This window comes from Poecilia formosa, unplaced genomic scaffold (genome assembly GCF_000485575.1).
Source record: "Poecilia formosa unplaced genomic scaffold, Poecilia_formosa-5.1.2 Scaffold38, whole genome shotgun sequence".
Classification (NCBI taxonomy): domain Eukaryota; kingdom Metazoa; phylum Chordata; class Actinopteri; order Cyprinodontiformes; family Poeciliidae; genus Poecilia; species Poecilia formosa.
Genome location: NW_006799977.1, coordinates 1,768,256 through 1,790,502, shown reverse-complemented (window position 1 = coordinate 1,790,502; position 22,247 = coordinate 1,768,256). Strand labels below are relative to the sequence as shown.

The window sequence follows — 22,247 nt, the reverse complement described above, 5'->3', positions numbered from 1 at the left end:
AAAGACAATCAAACGTTTTGTCTGAATGTGTTGCTAGGATACGCCCTAGAGCACTAAGATGTTATGAAAGGTATCCGCATTGTTTGCTGGTACGAACAATAAATGCAGGGGATTAATAGTGGGTGGAATGTATATTAGTTATTTGAAAGACCATAGCTATAAACCATGGATGTCCTTATAGAAGTCATCTTAACCACATGATGGGGCATCATTACCAGCAGCAACCAGGTCTAAGCAAAATGTTGAACTCTGGGTTAAATATTACTGCCTGTCTTTTGATTGTTTTTAGTCATGACCAGACGTTTTCTGGATTATATAATAAAACATGCTGGTTTTTTAGTCTTCTGCTTTTTTGTTTTGCATGTTGAAGCTCATCTTACAATACGGTTACCATCCAGCAACGTAAAATGCAAAACAATTTACTTTGCAACCTGTGCAGGAAGTTGATCAGAGGTGTATCATTCATTTTGTATCAAAGACCACCATCATTAGAACTGTCCAATTAAAATATATAATGACAGCATAAATAAATAAAAGCTTACATTTAACTTGAGGTATTGTACAAGGGATTAAATCCATGCAATCCATTCTCTTCCGTTTCTGACAACTGTGACCAGTTTATTCATAAACCAAAGTAGAGGAAGACCATTTGAAGAGTGAAGTTTTCAGAGAAAATATCACAGTTTACTCTTTTATGTTTCTTTTTTGTTTCTTGTAATACATTCCAAATATAAATGTCTTAAAAAATCATATCATTTTGAGGCCAATGCATGAGGGACCCCAAAGAAATTCAGATTGGGTCGACGTAAATAAAATCAGAAGGTTTGGTTGCAGGCAATATTTGTGCCAATAGTTGGTTTTAAACATGAAAGCAGCAGCATATTAGGAAGTCATTTTCACCAACTTTTTAAGCCAGATTTTCACATGCTGTGCATCTTGAAGATTAAACTGAAACCAAATAACTTGTTTGTGTCCTGCACCCTAACACACGGCTTTTAGTGAGCATTTATTTTGCACAGGCCTTATTTGAAGACAAAATCTTCCCATCTGAATTGCAGAGCATTGTTGATCTGGAAGGGTTTATAAATGTTCACTTAAAAAATTACAAATAAGAGAATTGTTTTTAGTCAGTTCTCATTTTTGAACATCTGAATAAAGATAAAGTTACATTTTGTGTCGTTTCTCTCATTGTTTCTCTCATTGTAACTACATTAGAAATGTGCTGAACCATGAATTGCATGTCTTGTTACACTCCTTTGTATCTACAGTTTATCTTTACTCCTCTGTTTATGCATTTGTGCCTTGTTTGCTCAGCTACTCTTACCCTGATTGCTGTATCTACTAACATCTGTCTTCTGTTCTTTCTCAACTTTTCCGATAGCCTTTCCACATCCATGCGCCTGCATGCATCTCCACCCAAATCAATTTCCTCAAACCCCATTTAACACCCTTACAAATATAGATCTCAAAGTGGAAAACCTAACTCATTAAGTATGGTACCTAAAATCAGGCATTACAAGGAGATTAAGAAAATATACTTTGGGTTTCATGGTAGAGCTCTTTCTGTTTCCTCTAATGACTTCGGTGCCTGTCAGGCGGAGGCTGGCTTTAAATCCTGCTCAGTACGTTCTCCAGCAGTGACAAGGAGACCTCTGACATTCAAATAGCTCACAAAATAATTTTATAATTCACATCCTGCCAATCACTGAGTGGGCTACCCGGTGAACTTTGACTACAAAAGGAGGAGGAAGAAAAAAAAATTACAGAAGTGCCACATCTTAATTATGGGTCTCTGCTTCTGAATGCGTTGATTTTTTTTTCACATGTAGATTATTCCCATGAAGAATGTGCAGGGGCACCGGGGAAAAAAAGAAATAGTCAACTGAAATTACCTCCCAGGCTACAATTCTGCTGCCACTTTCTCCTGTTGAAAGAGCTAATTAAAAGACAGGGGAGCTACAAGGCGCACAGCAGACCTGGAAACTCGAGGGGCAGGTTCTCAAGCTGGGTGCAAGAAGGTCCTGCTGTTTCATCCGAGCCCCCAAGGCCAAGATGAAAGCTTCAGAAGGAGAACTCTCTTTGGTAAAGACTCACTTCTCCAAGGGTTGTCTTTGTACGATGGCTTTGATATGAGATGAACAAATTCAGGTAAGAAAGAATGATGAAAAATACCTTCACATCTACATGCATACTCCATCGCCTAAATAGTTAACTAATGATGCATTAAATCACATTCATTGATAACAAAATACAATAATTTACAAACATTATTGTCGATGGATGTGGATAAAGACAACAAGCTAATTTTTGAAGCTTAAAAAAATACATAAAGCCAAAAAATAAAAAATAAATAAATAAGTTGGTGTCTGCAACTCCAAACAAAAATGTTTTTGCTAAGTTTAATAGCATTTAGCAAATATAAATAATTTGGTAATTCTGACCTAAAAAGATTTTTGACCTGATTTAACTTCAGACAGTGAGGAAAAAATGTGTATGTTATCCAGTGTATGGTTTCAACTGTATATATGCATCAAATGACATGATTGTTATTGAATCTTATTTTTATTGGGGTGCATTTGACTAAAACTTGAGGAAAACAATGAAAATCAGCTTAAAAACCCAAATGTTATCCAGAAGAGTCCTGCTGCTAACTGTAGAAATGCAGACTTTTGTGCAATTCTCTGCCAAAGCAAGAACTTGAGAAACAATGTTAGTTTTATTTGTTTTAAATCCAAATAACTATTTAGAGATGACACTGTATTTGCTATTTTAAAGCAGACACAGTTTGTTTTACGGCGTAGAAGCCAAGGCTGACGTGTCAGAGAGGATAAGCTCTCTATGGATTTGTTTCTTACACACAGTCTCCTCCGACTCCTCCACACAATGAAGCCCCCAGGGATGTTTGTGACTTCGCTGCAAAGTGTATAAATCCTCAGATCACACCCGACGCTGTCTGTGGGGACCGCTGCTTTTATGTAAAATGCTACCCAAACAGTATTTTCCTCTTACAAACAATTCATAAAAGGACTAAGGATTAAGTCGAGGGATAAGACCGGATAAAAAGCCAAGTAGCAACTTGGCTTTCTGCATACAGAACCTTTCCATAAATCAGTACCGCTCACCTCTGTGGCACAAATAAAAAAAACCTCATCACCTTTTGAATCTCAGTGGCTTTACTTCTTCCTGCTCCTGTTCAACATTAGTAAACACTTCAGAGGAGCAGCGTCCTTCTCTCTTCAAACACGCTGGTCCTCCCACACACTCCTTTCCATCATTACAAACAACTTCCCTATCCGTCAGTCCTACACACTCCTCCAACAGATAGGCACTCTCACAGCACTAAGTGGAGGATTCAGACCTTTGGTCCTTGTTGTCAGAAATTAATTTAAAAAAAGGTTTTGTATTTGGGGAGAAATAAAGGGATTGTCATATTTAATTTTACCAGCTAACATTTTTCCCAGAGAGTTCTATATCAAGCTTTTGACTTTAATTTATTTTGACCTTTATATTTTAAAGTTCTATTTCAGCCAAAAGTAAAACTTAAAAAAAAGAGACTAAAACTTATTTTATTTTGCCTCTTAAGAAATAACCCTGTTCCATCTTTAGGAAAGACGATAAACCTGCCATTTCCAGTGCCGAGAGCAGAAAGCTCTTGTTTTGTAAAGTATTACACCACACATAGCAAATGGCCCTGTCTTGACCTTTCAATAAAATAATAAATGAAGATTAGTTTTAAAAAACAAAAATTTTAAATAACATTGCAACAAAACGCCTCTAATCTTGGTTTAACCTCTGGGGTTAAACCGAGATTCTTCATTTGAGAATCGACTCTGGAAGCAGCATTTAAATTGCACATGAGTTTGGAAGCCACTGTGTTTGATCTGTGGCTGGATGAGGAAGGTGGAAAACCAAAAGGATGGCTGGATGAAATGTATCAGAGGCAGAGCTGAGTGGATCTAACACTCTGCCTCTTTTCAACCAGCCGCCCACTCTTCCACCCACGGCTCCATTGTTCGCTCAGCTGCTCAGCTACTCTTAGAGGCATTTTGCTCTAAAAACGGATGCATGCTTCAGCATCATTTACAAACATTTTGTAGTATGCATGTAGATTTCCATTTCAGCTGATAAGACGGATATGCATAATGCAATGCACTCCGTCTTCAGATTCTTCAGATCTGGGATGATGCGGCAGCCACATTTACAGCCTGACATTTAGAAAGTTTAACACTGACAGTAAACGCTTCGATAAGGTGCTTAGATAAGCTGATCACTCAGTTTAGTATTGATTCCTCTCATGTTCCTTTCCATTTTTCTGACATTTCACACTTTCCTTTTACTAACCATTTTCCTTAATCATCCTCTCAGTCCTTATCTTTAATCTTTATTCATTAATTTAGTTACCTACATTTCTGATTAATCAATTTCTTAATGTTTAATCCACTTGCTTCACAGTCTTGCTTTGGTTTTTATATTTGTGATCCTCAATGTCCAATTCAAAGGGAAAAACATTCCAGTCGAAATTTGAAGATTAATATTTTTTATGTAATCATTTTAAGCGGAAGCACCTTTACATTTATTCAAATCAGAAAAGTAAACAAGCTTTATTTGATCCATTAACATATTGTCCCACATAATCCTTCTAAAGTTTGAGTAATACCGATTAAAATGAATTCTAATTTATTCCCAAAAAATACATTTTCTTTCAATTTAACAATCAGATTTAATCCTGTAAGCTACCGTGTTGTAATATTACAATATTTCTATTTACAAACCAAAAGTAGTTGGGGTTTTTTTTAACCCTAATTTAGAGATTTAACCATATTCTTCAGTCCTTTATGCAGATTTTCAATCTTATAGCATTGTAAGTTCCCCCAACAGGGTCACCAAATACCACAATTTGAAAAACCTTGATTGAGCAAATCTCTAAGGTTCACTCACATTATTCACATTATTTTATTTTTTTTTTGGGGGGGGGAGGGAGGTGATCAGTACAGTGTCTAAAACATATTTACACTCACAAATAATGCAAAAAAGATTTTTCAGAAACCTTACAAACATACACACCAAATGTAAAAACAGCTTCATCTGCAAAGTTCTACAAAATCATCTACAAGGCGGATCTGTTTTTTATGTTTTGCTATGTCCGGGTTCTCAAGGGTTCCCACAGATGTAATCAACTGGTAATTTCAGTCTTTTGAGTCCAATTCTGACCTCTCAGACAACAACACCTTAATAGAGCTGACACCCAAGTCATTAATACAAAACAAAGAATATAAATAGGAACTCATCCAAAGCTAGTAACGAGGCTGGTTTCTAAATTGATTCTACACCAGAGTTTTTCAGTTTTAAGTTACAATGTCTTTGAAGATTAAGCTCATTTTATTAAAGGTGAAAATCCAGGGATTTTCTCTGGTTGGCTAAGCATGATCTCTTTCCTTGGGTCCAGAAGCAGAAAGCCCAGCAATCCCACTGTGCCATGGATGCAGATCCGACAAACTGCCAAGTCGCCCTGGCAGAGGGCAGTTATTGCTGTTGGCATGACCAGGTGCTGAGCGCAATAGAAAGTGCCATCTCTTTAAGGATCTCTTCAGGTATCAATAATCAGCCTAGTATGACATGTCAATCAGGATTGAAAAGAAGCCTGTCTAGCAGGGAAGATTCTGGAAACGGCTCCAACTAGAACCTTAAGGTCAAACTGGGGAGAAAGCTTAAGCTTCCAGAAACTTGATCATGATTGTCGGATGCAAACATGGGCTGTATGGATATTCTCTTTCCTGACAACTAAGCCATGACTTGATGAATTTTACAATTTCTTCTCAAAGCATAGTTGTTTCATTGAAAAACATTCAAACGACAAGTTTGAAAGGTTTTTATTATTATTATTATTATTTTTTTTATATTAAATCAGAAACCATACGTGAAGTGTTTGGTGTGAATCAGAGAATAATGTTTAGTCTGCCGTACTTTGGGGCGTCATTAGATAAGAGATGTCAGTGTTAAGTAAATCTCACTGTAAACTATAATCTAAGCTAGCTCGTCTCATTCATGGAGTCATATCTAATGGGCTTAAAGGAAAAGCAGAAAAGTTAACAATTATCTCGCATATGGAAGATCTCAATTGCCCAACTGCAAACACAAACAGTTCAAAAACTCATTTGTTCCATTACCAGTTTATTAAATAATGCATGTTAATGTTTGTGGGTTAAGCCATACCTCTGTGTGCTAAAAAACGTATTTATAGCCCATGTGTGGAATGTTCATTTGCAGATTGATATGAGGTCACACTATGGTAAGGTTTTGATTTTGAGGAAACCATTTATTGTTTTTCTGGCTTACAGTTGGTGTGATGCAAAAGCAATAAGCAGCAGCTTCCCTGTGGAGAAATGAAAGCATGTTCTATTCAGGCTACGACGGCATAGAATAGACGAGAAATATCCTTCGTTGTTCCTCAGTGGGGAAACTCAGGTATGCCAACAGCAAAGTGACAGGCAAATGGAAGCATACAGCTTCCCACAAAGGTAAAAACATATAAACAAAAAATATAAGAGACTGTACAGTGAGAGCAAATCTACAGCTGTACAGTTATTAAAAATAGCATTCCCATATAAAAAGAAATGTGCAACTGAGTAGGGTAATATAAAATAAGATCATTTTATACATCACAAAATGTTCATGTATTTATGCATTAAAATTAGACTTGGGCAGGTTACCAGTATCAAGGTAACATCTATGTTTGGCAGCAGATTGATGGTTGGCAAAATAAGCATACAGCCTGTCTAATTAACCAGCTAAAATAAGCTTTTCGTACTCTACTTTCTGAAAGTAAGATGGCAAGAAAGTAATATATTAAAATCTGCACAATTAGTACTTTATATTACTTACAGGTGTTTATTCTATTTTTATTACGTGTGTAATATGTATAACATTATTACACCTATAATAGTATATTTTAGAATCAGTAATGGAAAATATTGCTGTCTTTTTTAATCAAAGCAATCATATCTGTATTTAGATACTGTCATCCCAGGAAACCATAAGAATCTTACACCTGCCTTTGTCTAATTCTATTCTGTAAAAGTCCACAAGTATATTAATTAATGCAATAAAAACATAATGTGGTCTGACTGCCAGAACAATAAACACATACTATTAACTAGCTGACAAACAAGCATTACTTTATATTTTATTCACTGAGTGGATTTAGTCATATACTATTACTACAAATAAACAATGCACAATTTGCTTCAATGCATTTCGCAGCATGCTTTAATAGCGTTATTATTCCATTAAAAGTAATGTTAAATTGTGTGTTTTTCTATATTGTGAATATGGCAGAATATAACTAATCTTTTTTAAGCAAGATTTTGATAGCTTTTCAAGTCTTACAAAAAAAAAATCAATCAATAAATAAAAGAATTGACAACTCTGAAGCTGTAGAATCTGTAAATTCAACCTATAAATATAGAAAATGAATCCCAGAATGACAACATACTGCTAATCATCAGTGGATGTTTTGACTGTTAAATTTACAAATTCACAAGGACTGTAGAAAAGGTAGATACCTTGTTTATATAGAACAACACACTGGAACAAACAGGACATAATGAATATTCAAAACTACATCTTGATAGTACCTCACCGAGGCAACATGAGATGTACTTCCTCTTCTGATGGAGCCTGAAACTGCGTGTGTGTGTGTGTGTGTGCGTGCGTGCGTGTGTGTGCGCGCACGAGCGAGAGCTTGGTTGTGGTCGGCTGGTTATGAGCACTCCTTATCTTTGGCGTGCATTTGCGTGCTCCACAAACAGCAGCATGGCTGGGAGCCCTGATAACACTCACCTTAACTATCAGGCCTCCACAGTACATGTTGCGTCGTGTGGCATGTATCTTAACTATGTGATTTATAACAAAGTTTTAAAATCACAAATGTGAGGTCACGTGTGCATTTAGCTGTGTTTTTTTTTAAGTGCGCTGGTGTGTGTGCAGATAAGCTCGCTCTGATGGAACCACCTTTGCATATCCAGAGATTTTTCATTTCTTTCTCATCCTATTCTTGATGTGGACGGTCACATGAATGTAATGACAGAGAGAGAGAGACGCACTCCATTTTGATAAGAAACATACAAACACAGGAACACTCTGAACACTGAATTGTATGTGTTATTAATAAAAAGCATAGAACATCCAAGTAAAAACCAGAAGTGTGCACACTCAAGATAACAGAACAGCCGTTTTACATTCAAAATAGGATCAACTTTAAAAGCTTATTTTTGAAAACCAGAAACTAAGAGGGTAACTTTAATCTTATATTCAGCAGAACCTCCGTTAAAATTGTGTTAATTTCTCCCCAACAGGGAAATTAATGGACTGTCTCACTGCTGCAGCGTGACCCTCAGAGTCTACCTGCTGTGCTCAACCTTGGACCCCCACAGAGAAAAAGGTTGAAGGGTTAGGTACATCTTTTCCACACTGTACCAACCTGTGTAAGTGTACAGTACTCAATGGAGAAGTTAAAATTTCAGATTTGTCTTTTTTCTAAGGCTGATGGCGTTTAAACAGTCTGATCCCCACCACTTCTCTGCACACTGTTGAGTACAAGCCTGACTTTCTAAAATAAGTAATGATAGTCCTTCAAAGCCAAAGTGACACTTCATCTCCAAAGAGCTGAGTCGAAGATCAATTGATAGATTTTGAATTCAAGAAAGTGTACTCTTCTGGAAGAGAGAAAGAATGGCACATATTTAATGACAGCTGTTGCTTAACGTGCAATCTGGTGGTTTATGAGCCAACTTATTTACTCCCATCTGATTGTGGGTATTTAGAAGGGTGAAGTGGATTATTTATTTGGTTTTAAAGGTAGTGTTTTGTACAAAATGCACTGAGAAAATGGACTGAATGATTCTGGGACTTCGCAAAAAAACTGAACAATCATCTTTACATAAATCTTAAGATCCTCTAGTTGTCCAACAGACTTGGGGACTTTGTACATAGTAGCTCCTTAATCAAACCGGAGCAGACTTGCCCTGTTTAGAATGTACAAAACATTTCAATAAACAGAAAAAAAAGTGTGCAGACAAAAAGATAAAATGTGTGTTTTGAAGTGTTTGTGCCATCAAAGATAACAGCCGCACCGCATTTGCATGGCTTGTGCTGATTTGCATTTAGTGATTCACAAGTGGACAGATGGACAGATGATGACAGAGAGAGACAGAGGAGAAGAAGATGGAGGCGATGAAGGAGGGAGAGCGGTGACAAGCTGCTGTCCAGGGAAGCAATTAGATGGACTCGGGTTGCTGTAGCTCAAGACAGGAAGACAGAGAACAAAAAGGTGAATAACAGAAAAAGAGCTGTGTTGACTTTGTTACTCCAGCAGCTGCTGTTCAAGTCCTGCGAGAACCCCAAACACACGCACTGACAAAAAAACCCAGACATGCTGTCCTGGTAGCCTAATGATTAGGCTGAAGACCACAGAACTGCAAAATCCTTAGTTAAAGTCTCAGTGGCCCAAAACTGGTGCAACTTTTCCTTTCACTCCCCATCTTTGACGACATCACAACCAAATAAAGTAATCAGACAAAACACGCATGTCAAGCTCTGCTCTAGATCCACACCATCAAGTCAGACCTCGATTTCCCTAATCTGAATAATTGCTCTGACCATGCAGTCAGGCAGTGGCAGTTACATGACTGGTCGCATACAAATGCTTTTTATCTAAATCATTAAGAAGTAACATGATGGCTTTTGGCACAAGGCTTACATAACGGAAGATGTTAATATTCCAGAACATTTTTTCAAGTTAGACGTCTGGCTGCATCTTTATTTTGCAGATTTCTGGGAGGGAGAGTGAAGGAGGAATACATTTTGCATGACATTTCCATCATTTACACCCCTAAACCCAGAGGGGGAAAAACTTTTTCCAGCTCCTACAGCTTGAAAACATATAAATATAAACAATTTTTAAAAGTACATTTCATCAAAGTTTGACGGAGTTTGATGGCGATTTGAACAAAATCACAATGATCCAGAACAATCTATGGGGAGGTGGGGTTGGGCATTGAGTCTTGAAAATCAACTCGAACCAGGAGTGACATTTAAATTTTCCTGGAGTTGTTTAAATTTAAATTCTTAATTTCGATTCATAGTCCGCTGACCTAAGAATCCACCAAACTCCAGCGAAGAAAAACCAGCTAGAGATATGTATGCAGCCATGGAAAATGGCTAAAGTTGACTTGTCTTCCGTAAGTACTATCCTCCTCACCAAAGAGTGGTGGTGTTACGGATACCTGGTAGTGCTTAGATTTGAGGTGTCCATTAATTCAATAAAGACTGGCACCTGGTCAGACCTGAGCAAAGATAAAAATCTGCTAATCTCTCTGTGGATATCCACAAATTTCCACATTTGGTTCACATCAGCTAAGTGAACCTTACCAGACAACTGCATCCTCAGTGGTAAACGACAGTAACCCAAAGGATGCATGTGGCTCTCTTTAAAAGGAGAAGGGAAACAACTGGGCATTTGATTCATATTTGATGTAAATGGCAATCGGCAGAGAGAACAAAAAAGCTTTACTATTACAAGAAAAGCTTTGACCTGTATCTTTTTTCGTCAACATTACATCCACATCATCACAAAAACACAAAGCGAGGGGCCAGTGAGCTCTCTGCCAGCATGTACTGTCTTCATTACTGCACAGAAAAACAACAAGCACAAAGGCCTTCATTGAAAAGCAGGGATTCCCCGGATAACACTCACCATTGTATCCCCAGATCCCTTGTTCCGCAGCATGGCCAAATTACCACATACTTCTGGTCGAGTAGCATTGTGTGGAAGCGAGATGTTCAAAGTGCATGGCTAGATAGACGGATGCCAGGCAGGGTGGCAGGCACCTTCCTCTCCTCCTTTTGTGGGTTCATATGGAAATTTGTGCCCGTCGAGCTGCATGTCTGGGTTTCTGACAGGTAGACTGGCATTGTCTTAGCAGTTGACACCAGATGCTCAACCAAAACAAGCCTCAAATTTTTTCTCAGTTTTTTTGTTTTTTGTGCAAGTGAAGCCAAAACTTTTTTTTTTGTCAATGTTTGAGAGACAATTAAAAAGAAAAAAAAAAAAGTCTCCATTTGGATCCCTAAAAATGAGAGAAGAAACTGATCATGCAAGCAATAAACTCATAACGCATTTGGACAAAACGGGTACACAGTTGATGAAGCAATTTCACAATCATCCTTGATGAAGATTGAAGCAGCAGGTGAACAGACACACTTTAAAGCTCAACATTTAAATCAAACTCAAATAAAGCTACAATGTCATTATGTCTAAAGGAATGCCAGCAGATCAGACTGAAATCTGTGGATAATCTTGTTAGATGTTCAGGTTACAGAATTTAGTCTCCCCAACAGTCTTCTGGTAAAGCACTTCCTGTGTGGTAATAGGAGGAAGCAGTAGCAACTGTAAAAATCTAACATACAGAGACCAAGAGACCAGTGCAGTCAAACAAGGTAAGAAGGCAAAAATTAAAGAAGGTGGGTGAACTAAAGGAGCTTTTCTTGAAGCAACATCTTGTCTACAAGTGTAGAAATGAAGCAAAGCAGTGCGCCACAGGTAATGTCCTCAATGGAAAATCTGGGATAGAAACAATCAGTCAGGGAATCCAGGGAGTCCCTTTAACACAATGTGCACTAAAATAAACATTCATCAGAATGCCCTAATAAGTCCAACAGAAGAGAATGGATCCATGGACGGATATGGTCATGAGGTGCAGACCATGCATACCGAAGCTCCTCGGAGCAGTGCGTTTCAATCAGTCGAGGCTGGAGAGGATCCAGCAGAGAGAACAGCAGCTCAGACACTTAGACAGGGAGAGCTTCACTTGTTTATCAGAATCAGTTGCTGCAAAAGTTCAGGTGCTTCTACTGTATGAAATCTCTTCTGTGAAGAGCAACATGTGTGAACAAGAATGGACAAAACTTGCCACCAACCACCAGACAACCCAATGCTCATTGGAAGTCTGTCTAGTGTCTTCATTGTGTCTGACATTACACCAAATACTTTATAGACCTTTGTTCTAGAAAACTGCATAAGTGCTGAAACGCTGAGATCCTTTAAATCAAGGCTGAAAACCCAGCAGTTTCGAGTTACCTTTGATTCTTAGTAACTGGAACTCTGGTCAACATATTTTATGTATATTTGCTAAATGATTTTGATGATGGTCTTTGACACAGTGTAATGGTTATTGCTTGTTTCATAAGAGGTAACTGTATTATGTTATTATGGTGTATCACTCGTAGACCTTGACTTGTAATTTGAGCAAACACAGAAGATCCAGTCATGGTAATAGAATGGCTCCATCAGTTTTAGCTTAATGTCTGCGAAATGAAAAGACTACTAAAGGTAATGTGCCTCTTGAGCAATTTCTATTAGCTTTGGTCCATTGACCTTCTGAAAGACTTAATGATGACCCTTTATCAGTTTTGTGGCAAATTTGTTTTCATCTCCCTTCAGGCGAATTATTTTTTTTTCATGAAACCCAACAACCGCTTCAAGCAAGCTTAAACACTGTTATTTTAGAGACTCATTTAGAATTTTAGGATTCTGAACAACCTTTTTCTTAATATAATACTTGAAAATACACATAAAAATATAGATGGAAACACAGCTAGTGAACTTTAGTAAAGTTTGTTTCTGATTGTTGGACAGAATCGATTTTTGATTAGCATGCCTTCAACCCAACTGATTGCCATGTAGATGCTATCTATAGCTTCTTTTTTTTTGGAGACTTGGGGGTTGCCACTTGTTGATGCAGTTCTCTTAAATAATCAACTTTACTAAAGCTACAGAGAAATTAAATAACAGTGAATATTAACATCTTCCTGCTTCACCATCATGCTCACCTAGCATGGTGGGAAGTGAAACATGGATCTTGCACTGCTGCGTTCGTCACAGTTTCGGTGGTTTTAAACCGTTTATTCACAGCTCTGACTGTGGATGTTGACAAGGTTAGGAGCTATTTTCTTGGAGGAACTGCTATGGGAGAAAATAATTTGTGTGTTATTTCTCCACACAATTTGCTCAGATTAAAGGTTGAACTTTCTACAATTATCAGGGTGAGATCGTGCTGCTGCATTATGAAAATATTTTACTTGCAGACATGTAAACTATTAAAAATATGGTTTTATATATATTTTTGTTTTCGTTTTTCCACTCTTGCTTTGGATAAGACACAATTTGAAAATAAGACCTCTTCAATTTCTTTCTAAGGACTTTTCATTGACTTCTCTAAGCACACAAATGCATATGTTTTTAAACCAGCCATTCGTTTTCCCAGGAGGCTGTGGTAGTGAGTGCTTTGCATGATCGGCTGTGTTTCTGTGCCTCTGAATGTGAACCTCTCAGCTCAGGGAACATCTTTGAATTTCACACCAATTACACATAAAAAACTGCGGCCCGTTTCTGGCTCCTTGGGGGAAATGGTGCGATTTTTGATCTATACCTGGTAGACAGCTGAATTTCACCCATATGGGGGTCCTTAAATACCACAACCAGTGTTTGAATATAAGAGTGAAAAACGACTGCAGCTGACCTGAAGAAGAAGCCTGGGGGGAATGGATGCCATCGCTGCCTGAAATCTCTCCAGGTCTACTTTGTTTGAGCTCGTTAATACTGCTCATTGTAAAAGACTAATGGACTCTGACTGATGAGAAGACTAATTAAGACTATGGCTGTGAAATGATTTTATAACCAAAACCAATATTTTCTGTTAGGGACACAAATTTTACAAAACCCTTTAACTTCTTATATAATTAATAATATTTTGTTGGGATTTTATTAAAGCCCAGAAGGTGATGCTAACAATAGAAATAAATATAAAACCAATTTATGGCTCATTTGCATGTTTTAGCCTCTGAGGTGTGGTAAACAAAGAAAAAAAATGCTTCTTTTGACTTTAATGATAATCATTTTGCAGAGTGGGGAAAAAAAAACCAATGTAAGACTTTCAGTCGAGCACAGTGACTTGTACGTACATCATATCACGTCATGAAAAATTCAACGGATCTCCAGTTTAACCTCGGGGCCAAATGAACCTTCTGACTTGTTGATCACCTCCTTTGTTACAGCAGAACGCATTACATCACAGCCAGCCCAGTCCTGGAAGATAGATGAACAGATTACTCAGTCCAGCTAAAGCTCATTCATGGATAATTCTCTGCCGAGAGCCCGGCAACAACGCGAGCCCAGATTGATTACACTCTGCTGCCTCAGTAAACCCCTCCTCCCTGCTTCCGTCCCCCCACCTGCTGCTGCACTCTGGTAAAACCCTGGTTCACCAACGACTATTGAACCTTTAGGTTAGTAAAAGTTGTGGACAGAGCAGTGGGAGGAGTCAAAAGCTTATAAAGACATGACATAGTACTCTTTCTATAAAAGGTATAATAATCATGGAATATGTAAATACTTTCAAGTTAAGCAGCAAAAATATCTTAAAAATCTATTCAATAAAAATCATTTTAAAAATTCTGATCCGAAACAAGGACTATTTTAATATCCGACAGTGGTGGGGAAAAAATAATTATGATCCTTTAAAAATGTGAATATTTCACTGCAACTATAATAAGATTAGGATAGAATAATGTATTTAAACCCAACTGGAACATTTGGATAAGTTGATGGGGTTAAAAACTGACATTTAGGGTTTAAAATTGACAGAAGTCTGACCTTAGAGTTCAGGAATGATGTGCCACGAAAGATGGCAACAAATTTTCTGCTAAATTTAAACCTCAATCCTATACTTACAAAATATGCAGTGTTGGTGTATTAAGTTCAAATTGTTTTCCTAAATAAATTAATTAATAAATATTGACTGAATAAACAAATTGTGGTTTTCTCACATTATTAAACTCAGAAAGCTCTCAAAATCAACTGTGTTTATTGGCACCACGTTTTTTTTCTATCATGTTACAATTTTGCTGTGCATGCCCTCTGCTTTTCTGTCATCACATCCTCGTAGGATGTGATGACATCAGTAGTTTTCGTAGCACATCAGTAGTTTTTGGTTGAGTTATTGGCAGTGCTCCGTCATGCAGAACAGTTAAATATGCACTAAGGTGCTAACTTAAGGAGTTTGCTGAGTGTTTATATTTCAAAAAATAACCATTCCAAGCTCTTCCTTAGCTCGGTCGGTTCCTCTCTCCTGTTCTGGGATGCCGCCGCCATCTTTAATTCTGTATCAACTGGTTCCACTGAAGGATAACCAGCAGCGCCCTCTGCTGGATGGCTGCTAAATTATGCTATAAAACGATCTAAGCGGTTGTTATTAGTAAATCGAATAGAACTAATTTTAATCTAATAAACAATTTATCGACAATTAATCATAAGTTAATTAACTGTTTGTATCCCTAGTTAATAGTTCTGGAAGTTTCAGGAAAATATAGACAGAAAGGCTCAACACCAGAACTAAGAACACTACTGTTAAATTTACAACACAAAAGTGTACAAAAAAAGTCTAAAACAATGGTTTACTTTCAACAAAAACTCATTTTTACCCTCAGCCTGATATAAACCATTGCTGTGAAGCAAGTTACAGAGACAACAACACCAGTAGCATATTTTTTATCAGTATGAAGAAAAGTAAACATTCACTAGTGTGAGTGGTAAGCAATGCAGAGGGTCTCAATCTAAACTTTAACATGACGTTCCAGATGCTACGTGTACAGAACATTGCGCAAGTTATCAAAAAGCAGACAATATTTCTCAGACTGAGTGTTTGGAGAGAGACAAAAAAAAAGAAAAGCTGAAAAGGCAGAGGGGATAAAGGAAAGAGCGTGAGTCAGACTATAAACACTCGGTTGGGTTGATGTTATACAGCTGCCTTGAAAGCTGATCCAGAGGTTGGCAAGTCCGCCACAAACACAGAAAAACAGACCCAAACTAGGTCTCCCTGCCACTAAAACCCCCCAGAACAAAATCTGATGACTCACACGGTGTGTATACAGAACTCTGGCAGCACACACACATTTACAACAACATATATCACACATAAACCAACAGGCTCTGGGTTTGATGGATAAAGGTTTGTGGTAGGGTGACAAGCGGGGGTGTGGGGTGCGGGGTCACGGAGTCAAGAGGAAAATAAATCTGTCAACACACACACTCCAGTGGCATGAAATCAGTGCTTTACACCTCCAAGTGAGAGGGTCAGGGATCTCCCAACACACACACACTTTATCCAGTGATCCTCCCTGTTGCATCCTGTTGACTGCCACTTACATTACAAGAATATTTTAACGACCACAAAAAGCCTGTTTGTTTCTGTAGGAGCTGGACCACTTCAACTGCAGAACATCCAATCGATCGCATACTAATCTGAATCAGAAGCGTCTCTCGAAGACTGATCAATGATTGGTAAAACAAGTAGAGGAGGAAACAAACATACCAACCACATGCCGATTTGTGCTAGCTTTAGCAACCGGAACACAATCAGTTTATATGATTTAATTAGTTCAGAGTTAAAAATGAGGTTCTGTAAAATATCTAGGCGTTAAAAGTTGCTCAGAAAGGTGTTTTCGGTTGATTATTGATTATTGTTTAAATGATTCAAACAAGGGATACAATCACGATCAACAGAAAGAAGGGGTGTTTAAAAAAATCTGCATAAAATATTAAATTAAATTAGAAGTGAGATTTTTACATTTTTACAGCTAAGTAAAAAATGTTTTTTTAGATTTATGGTTAAAGCCATCTTAACTTTGCCCACGTTTCCTCTGACGAGAGGTAAGAAACCTTTTGTGGAGTGGCTCAGTTAGAGTTCTGACCTAAATCTGACAGAATCTGAGGAGGCAAGAATGGAGAATTTAAGATTTGGAGTTCATCACTAAAGATGAATATTCCAAATATTAGTGGAAACAAGCAAAAAGTTGGCCAGCAATTATAATGAGGGTTTGAGTGCTGTGATGGCAATAAAGACCTCTCCATTGATTATTCAGAATAGTATAGTCTATGTTTTTTTTGTTTTTTTTTCTTCGTGGTTAGATCTGATTTCATTTATTTATGCTGCGTTCCAGTTGAACTCAGAACTGGGAAATTCCGACTTCAGCTAGAATGCCCTCCCACCTATCCATGAGATCCGACTTCCAAGGTAACAGAAATGCAGGATTATGATTTAGTTTCACTTTTTCCCTCCTTGCTTCCAAAACAGTTCTTGCAGGCTTGCTACGTTTCATTCAGTCATTCACTTTGGTGAAAACTACCATTATGCTCAGTAAAAATAAAAAGTTAGAACTGAATGTCAGCAGTTTGCCAATCTCTCCAAAAGCAAAAAATCATGACAAGGATCCTAAAGTTACCAAACGTTTCTACATGCAGAGCCTAAAATGTAAGTTGTTGTTGCACAGGAACCGACTTATAGCAGAAATATGAGACTATTAATGCTTATGCCTTGGAGCAGAAAAAGCGTCCCACCAGCCTCACTCCTGCAGCAGTGCTGTGTCTTAATACCAGTCATGTCAATATTACCTAGAAAAATAATTTTAAAGGAACACAGTTTTCTCCGAACTCTTTAGGTTGCATCCTTATGCCTCCACAAACATGTTCAATCCTCATTCAGATAAGCCAACACCCTGACAAGAAGTCTCCACATTATGTTGTCAGCTTACTGAAGCAAGCCCTTGAAATTAAAGTGAGTACTTCTCCAGTGAACAGAAGGAAGCAATGAAGGAAAAAAATGGTGCATGTGTTGATTTATGAGACAGTAAGACAAAGAAAGGAGGCAGCTTCAAAATGACAGCAAATGGGAGAGAACAATAGGAAAATGCCGCCTCTGCTTGTAATGTTAAGTTTGACATAAATTCAAACTTTGTTTTAAGCGGGCTGTCATGTTCTTCATGTCCGACATTAATAGAGTCCTGCAGGAGAGTCCTAATTGGAGGCGGTGCAAGGCTGAAGGTCCAACAAGGACTACTTTTCCATCAGGCCCCCCATTAACCTTTTGAATAGGCTGCTCCTCTGACAGTTCAGCTGTTTACAAGTCCCCACCACTTTCTAAAAGTGTTCAGTTTCAGGTGCTTGGCTGGCTGTAGGGCCTAAATATAGACACTAAGTAAGATTTCCCTGGAAAGGGACACTCTCAGGGCAGGGGGTCGAATCTGTGTGTTTGTGTGTTCTTTCTATTTCCAGACCTCTGAGCAGCAACTGTCAGAAAGTGAAGAAAATATGGACACAATGACACTTAGCACAGCTTTACACGTTATTTCAAAACATAACTCTCAGGTAGAGCTATATTTAAATGGGTCTACAAAAGGATTTAGAAGAAAATTTTGCTGGTTTAGTCGATTCATCCACACAACAGTAACTAAAGACAGATCAATTAGGTTTTTCTTTGCCAATACAGATTTTCTGTTTTTCTATTTTTGACAGTTCCATGCATGTCTGCCGGTAACTTCATCTGGGAAGATATGAAAGAAAACCTCCAATTTGCAGTCATAATAATGTTCTTGCTAAGAGGGAAAAAACAAAGCAAAAATTACATTGTTCTAACTTGTCCTGTCCAAAAATGAATTCTTTTAAAGAAATAAGATTGTTTTTTAAACGTGTGCAATTCAGGTTGTTGCTTTGAATTCTAAATTGTTGGAATGTTATTAGCAATAAATATTTTCCAAAAACATTTCTAAATATCAGAAAAAGTTAACCAAGGTAAGCAGAGACTTGGGATTTTATTTTAGTTCTTAAAAGTATAATCCATACAGTAGGTAAAATGTCAGGTCACTTCATCCACCATTTCAAGAAAAATGAAATGGCTTTTAAAACGGTGACTTTTAAAGTCCAGATAAACTACTATGCCAGTAACAGGCCGTGCTTATAGAGTGACACAACATAATGAATGCTTTCAATTTATATCAAGAGATCAACTTATTTTCAATAAAATCAAAAAACACATAGTATTCATTAAATAAATCCAAGCACAAGGAAAGGTTCATTTTTGTTTGCAGTTTTTCTTCCAGCTAACCTTTTTTATATGTATCAATAACTAAAAACTAAGTATAGTAGATAATTAAGCAGTTGTAAAATGTCACTCTTTCAAATAACCATATTTTAAAAGTTTAAAGATCCATCATGCAGTTATGAAAAAGCTCCTTAAATAAGGCAGTATTTAGCATTCCGTTCATCATTGTGATTCAGTTGAGTGAATTCGGTGGTAGGGTTTTTTTTATTATTATTATCATTTCCTTGATTAAAACCTCAATAGTTTCAGATCTCCGAATATTTAACAAGAGAAGAAAAAATTCCTGACATTCAGTGCACAAAGAGTGATTTATTGGCTAAATTTAGTGTCACACAGAACTTTTCAGTAATTCCTCATCATGTCTCTTTATTCATTTTGCGTATTAGCATTGCACTGAGAAATCAGCAGGAGGGAATATTAAACTGCAGCTCAAGTTCTGTAATCATTTATTAAAATCCGGCATCCTCCACAACAGCACCAGTCTGCATATCTTAAACACACGACTGCAACAAAACACTTCTGAACTGTCTCTGTTCACACTCTGTTCCCTGATGTTCTGTATCCAAGTTTATGCATAATAGGAAGAAGTGTTTAGTGGATTCCAGCAAATGACTACATATGTTTTTTAAAACCACAGCCCATTTAAAATGGTAATGTATAATTTTCTACTAAATTAGACAATATATAAACTCTAGCCTTTAAGCTTTTATCTGTGTGTAACTTCCAACCTTGCCAAACATTAACAGAACCTCTTCAGAAAGAGTCATGCAGAACTTTAGTTGTAACGTAATTGCAAAGTAATGTGCAAGAGGCACAGTGTTATTAATTGAGAATAACAAGATATTATTGTTGTGAATCATGGTCCCAAAAGGACTAATGTTGTTAATCACAAAACCTGGAAATGATAAGTTAAGCCTCTGACTCGTAGGTGTTAGGAAACAGTCGTGTTTTTGTGACTTGTCAGTTGTAATTCATACCTGTGCCTTTGTTGCGGTCCACAAAGCAGTACTTCAGCTCATATTCTTTCAGAATTTCATGGACTTCCTGCAATGACATATGAATATAAGTTAGAACAAAACAAACAGTTTTACAAAATACTATCAAATTATCAGTTTTAAAATATTAAACAGAATCAAAACCACTTATTTCTATTAAAATTAGAAATCTTTCTTATTCAATTTGGTGACATAAGCAAATGATGCCAATGCATTTAGTCTAAATGGTCTAAACAAAGGGTCAGAAACATTCAGTCTTGCTAGTTTAGATTAGTTTATTATACTATGTTAGCCCTTTATGTTATCAATTAATCATTATTCTATTGATAAGATTGATAAGAACATTAGATTAATTTATTAATAGATAAATTGCATCACCAACTTAAACCAAACAATACAAAGAGAGAAGAGCCCAGTACTGCCCTCAACGTGCTTGTTCATCTTTGAACTGGCTCAAACATTCAACCCTCAGTATCTCTTAAACTTGCAAGTAGGGAATCATTTTGTTCTTTACATAATTTGATTGCTAGTCTCATTCCTCATACTGATCTCAGGAGCCGCAATTAACCAAAAAAGACTAAACAGAATCCTAAATAACTGAAATGATAAAGCTCACAAGTTCTGCTAATCACAGGCAAACATTTTTCATTATCTTTATTAAAAAGAAACAAATTAGTGTTCTTTTAAATAAGTGGCTACTTGTTAATAAAAGTGAAATTGTTAAGATGAAAAGCTTTCTTTCTTTCAGCCACACAAGGACAGAAGAACTTCAAGCCACATGAGAGGCGAACGCTGATGCATCAAAGCTGTAAATCAGATCCTCCTCTCCAGCTCAAATGCATTTGTCTCTTTGGTGACTGGATATGATGAGGTGAGAAAAGACGAGAAGCAAGAAGATGCAATAATACAGCAATAGATCCTTGCACTCCTGCTCACTGCTGAATGAGAGGCTTGTGGAAGAAAACGTAAAAATGTTTGACCCAAGGCATACAAAGATAATGATAAACACTGATAAAATGTGTGTGAACTTCTAATTTGAGCAAATAAACAAATCTGACTGATTATCTCTTTCTTGTTCCATTTAGCAAATAGAAATAAATGACCTAAAACAAGAGAAGCAAGAAAAATAAGATGTCTTTTTATGTAAACTTCTATTGATTCACTCAAGATGCATGGTTGTATTGCGCAGCAATGGCCGGTATGAACTTGCTTTACATAAACACAAACTATTCCCTGAAGGCTAATGTTAGCAGCAAGTCCAAACACAGCAAAACCAGATCAGATTTATACCTAAAGCTGCATTACATAAATGAACCTTTAACTCATGCTAGCAGGTCTATAGTTATCCATAGTAAAGACTGCAATAAGTTGTGGTCTGTTGCATTGACCTTATGTAATGCGATGTGTACAAACAAAAGTGGTAGCACACGCTAGGTAAGTAATGCTGTGTTTCTGTTCCAGCCCAGCTGATTTAAATGATAAATTTGCATCCCTGTCTCCGAGGTCTGCAAATGAACCGTTGTGTCCCCTTTCATTGTATTGTGGTACCAGTATCAAAGTACAGAATCGTTGTAAACAGTTTCCCTCACTACGGTTTCTGAGGTTTAAAGTCTCTTTATCAAAGAGTTTACACCAAACGGAGCAGAACAAGAGTCCCTTGGCTCTCAACTGTCCTTAAGATTTAAAGGTCGGGGAGGATCTTTAAATCAAATAGGTCTCTGAAGACCTGAGGGCTCTACATGATTCATGCCTGGCAAGTAATTCAAACATGCATTTCAAGCCAAGGCCGTTTAGTGCTTTACAGACCAATAGAGACATTTTGAAGTCTTTCCTTCTACAAAGCTGGGAGCCAGTGCAGTGGTTTAAGAACTGGTGACATATGATCAATGTTCCTGCAGGTACTTGATTGATTTTTTTTTTTTTTTTAGAAACCTGTAAATGAATTATTACAATATTCCTACCAACTGTAAAAGCAAGCCCAAGTTTCTCCTTTTTTTCTGTTTTCAAAAGAAAACCTTTATTCTGGCAATGTTTTTAAGATGATAGCAAGTTGGTTTACTGATAGACTTTATGTGGCTGTAAAAACTCAGGTCTGTGTCCAGAAGGTTTCTTGCATGCTCTGTCTACCTTTAGCTCCACTGAGTCCAGTTCAACACTGATTTCTAGCGTTGCATTTTTGGGGCGACTGACTTCTGTTTGCTTTTCAAACAGGGAGATTGAATCAAGTATACCAGCTTGTTCTTTTGTTGTTCTAAGTGCC

The 22,247-nt window shown here is 37.2% G+C and overlaps 1 protein-coding gene across 1 annotated transcript in view; it reads right to left on the bottom strand.

The window, feature by feature from the left end:
• Nucleotides 1-22,247, bottom strand: part of raver2 (ribonucleoprotein, PTB-binding 2) — an 84,177-nt gene that overhangs the window by 44,443 nt on the left and 17,487 nt on the right. The window contains exon 2 of the mRNA XM_007550869.2: nucleotides 19,970-20,036. Coding sequence (XP_007550931.2) covers nucleotides 19,970-20,036 — 67 coding nt within the window. The remainder of the gene's footprint in view (nucleotides 1-19,969; nucleotides 20,037-22,247) is intronic.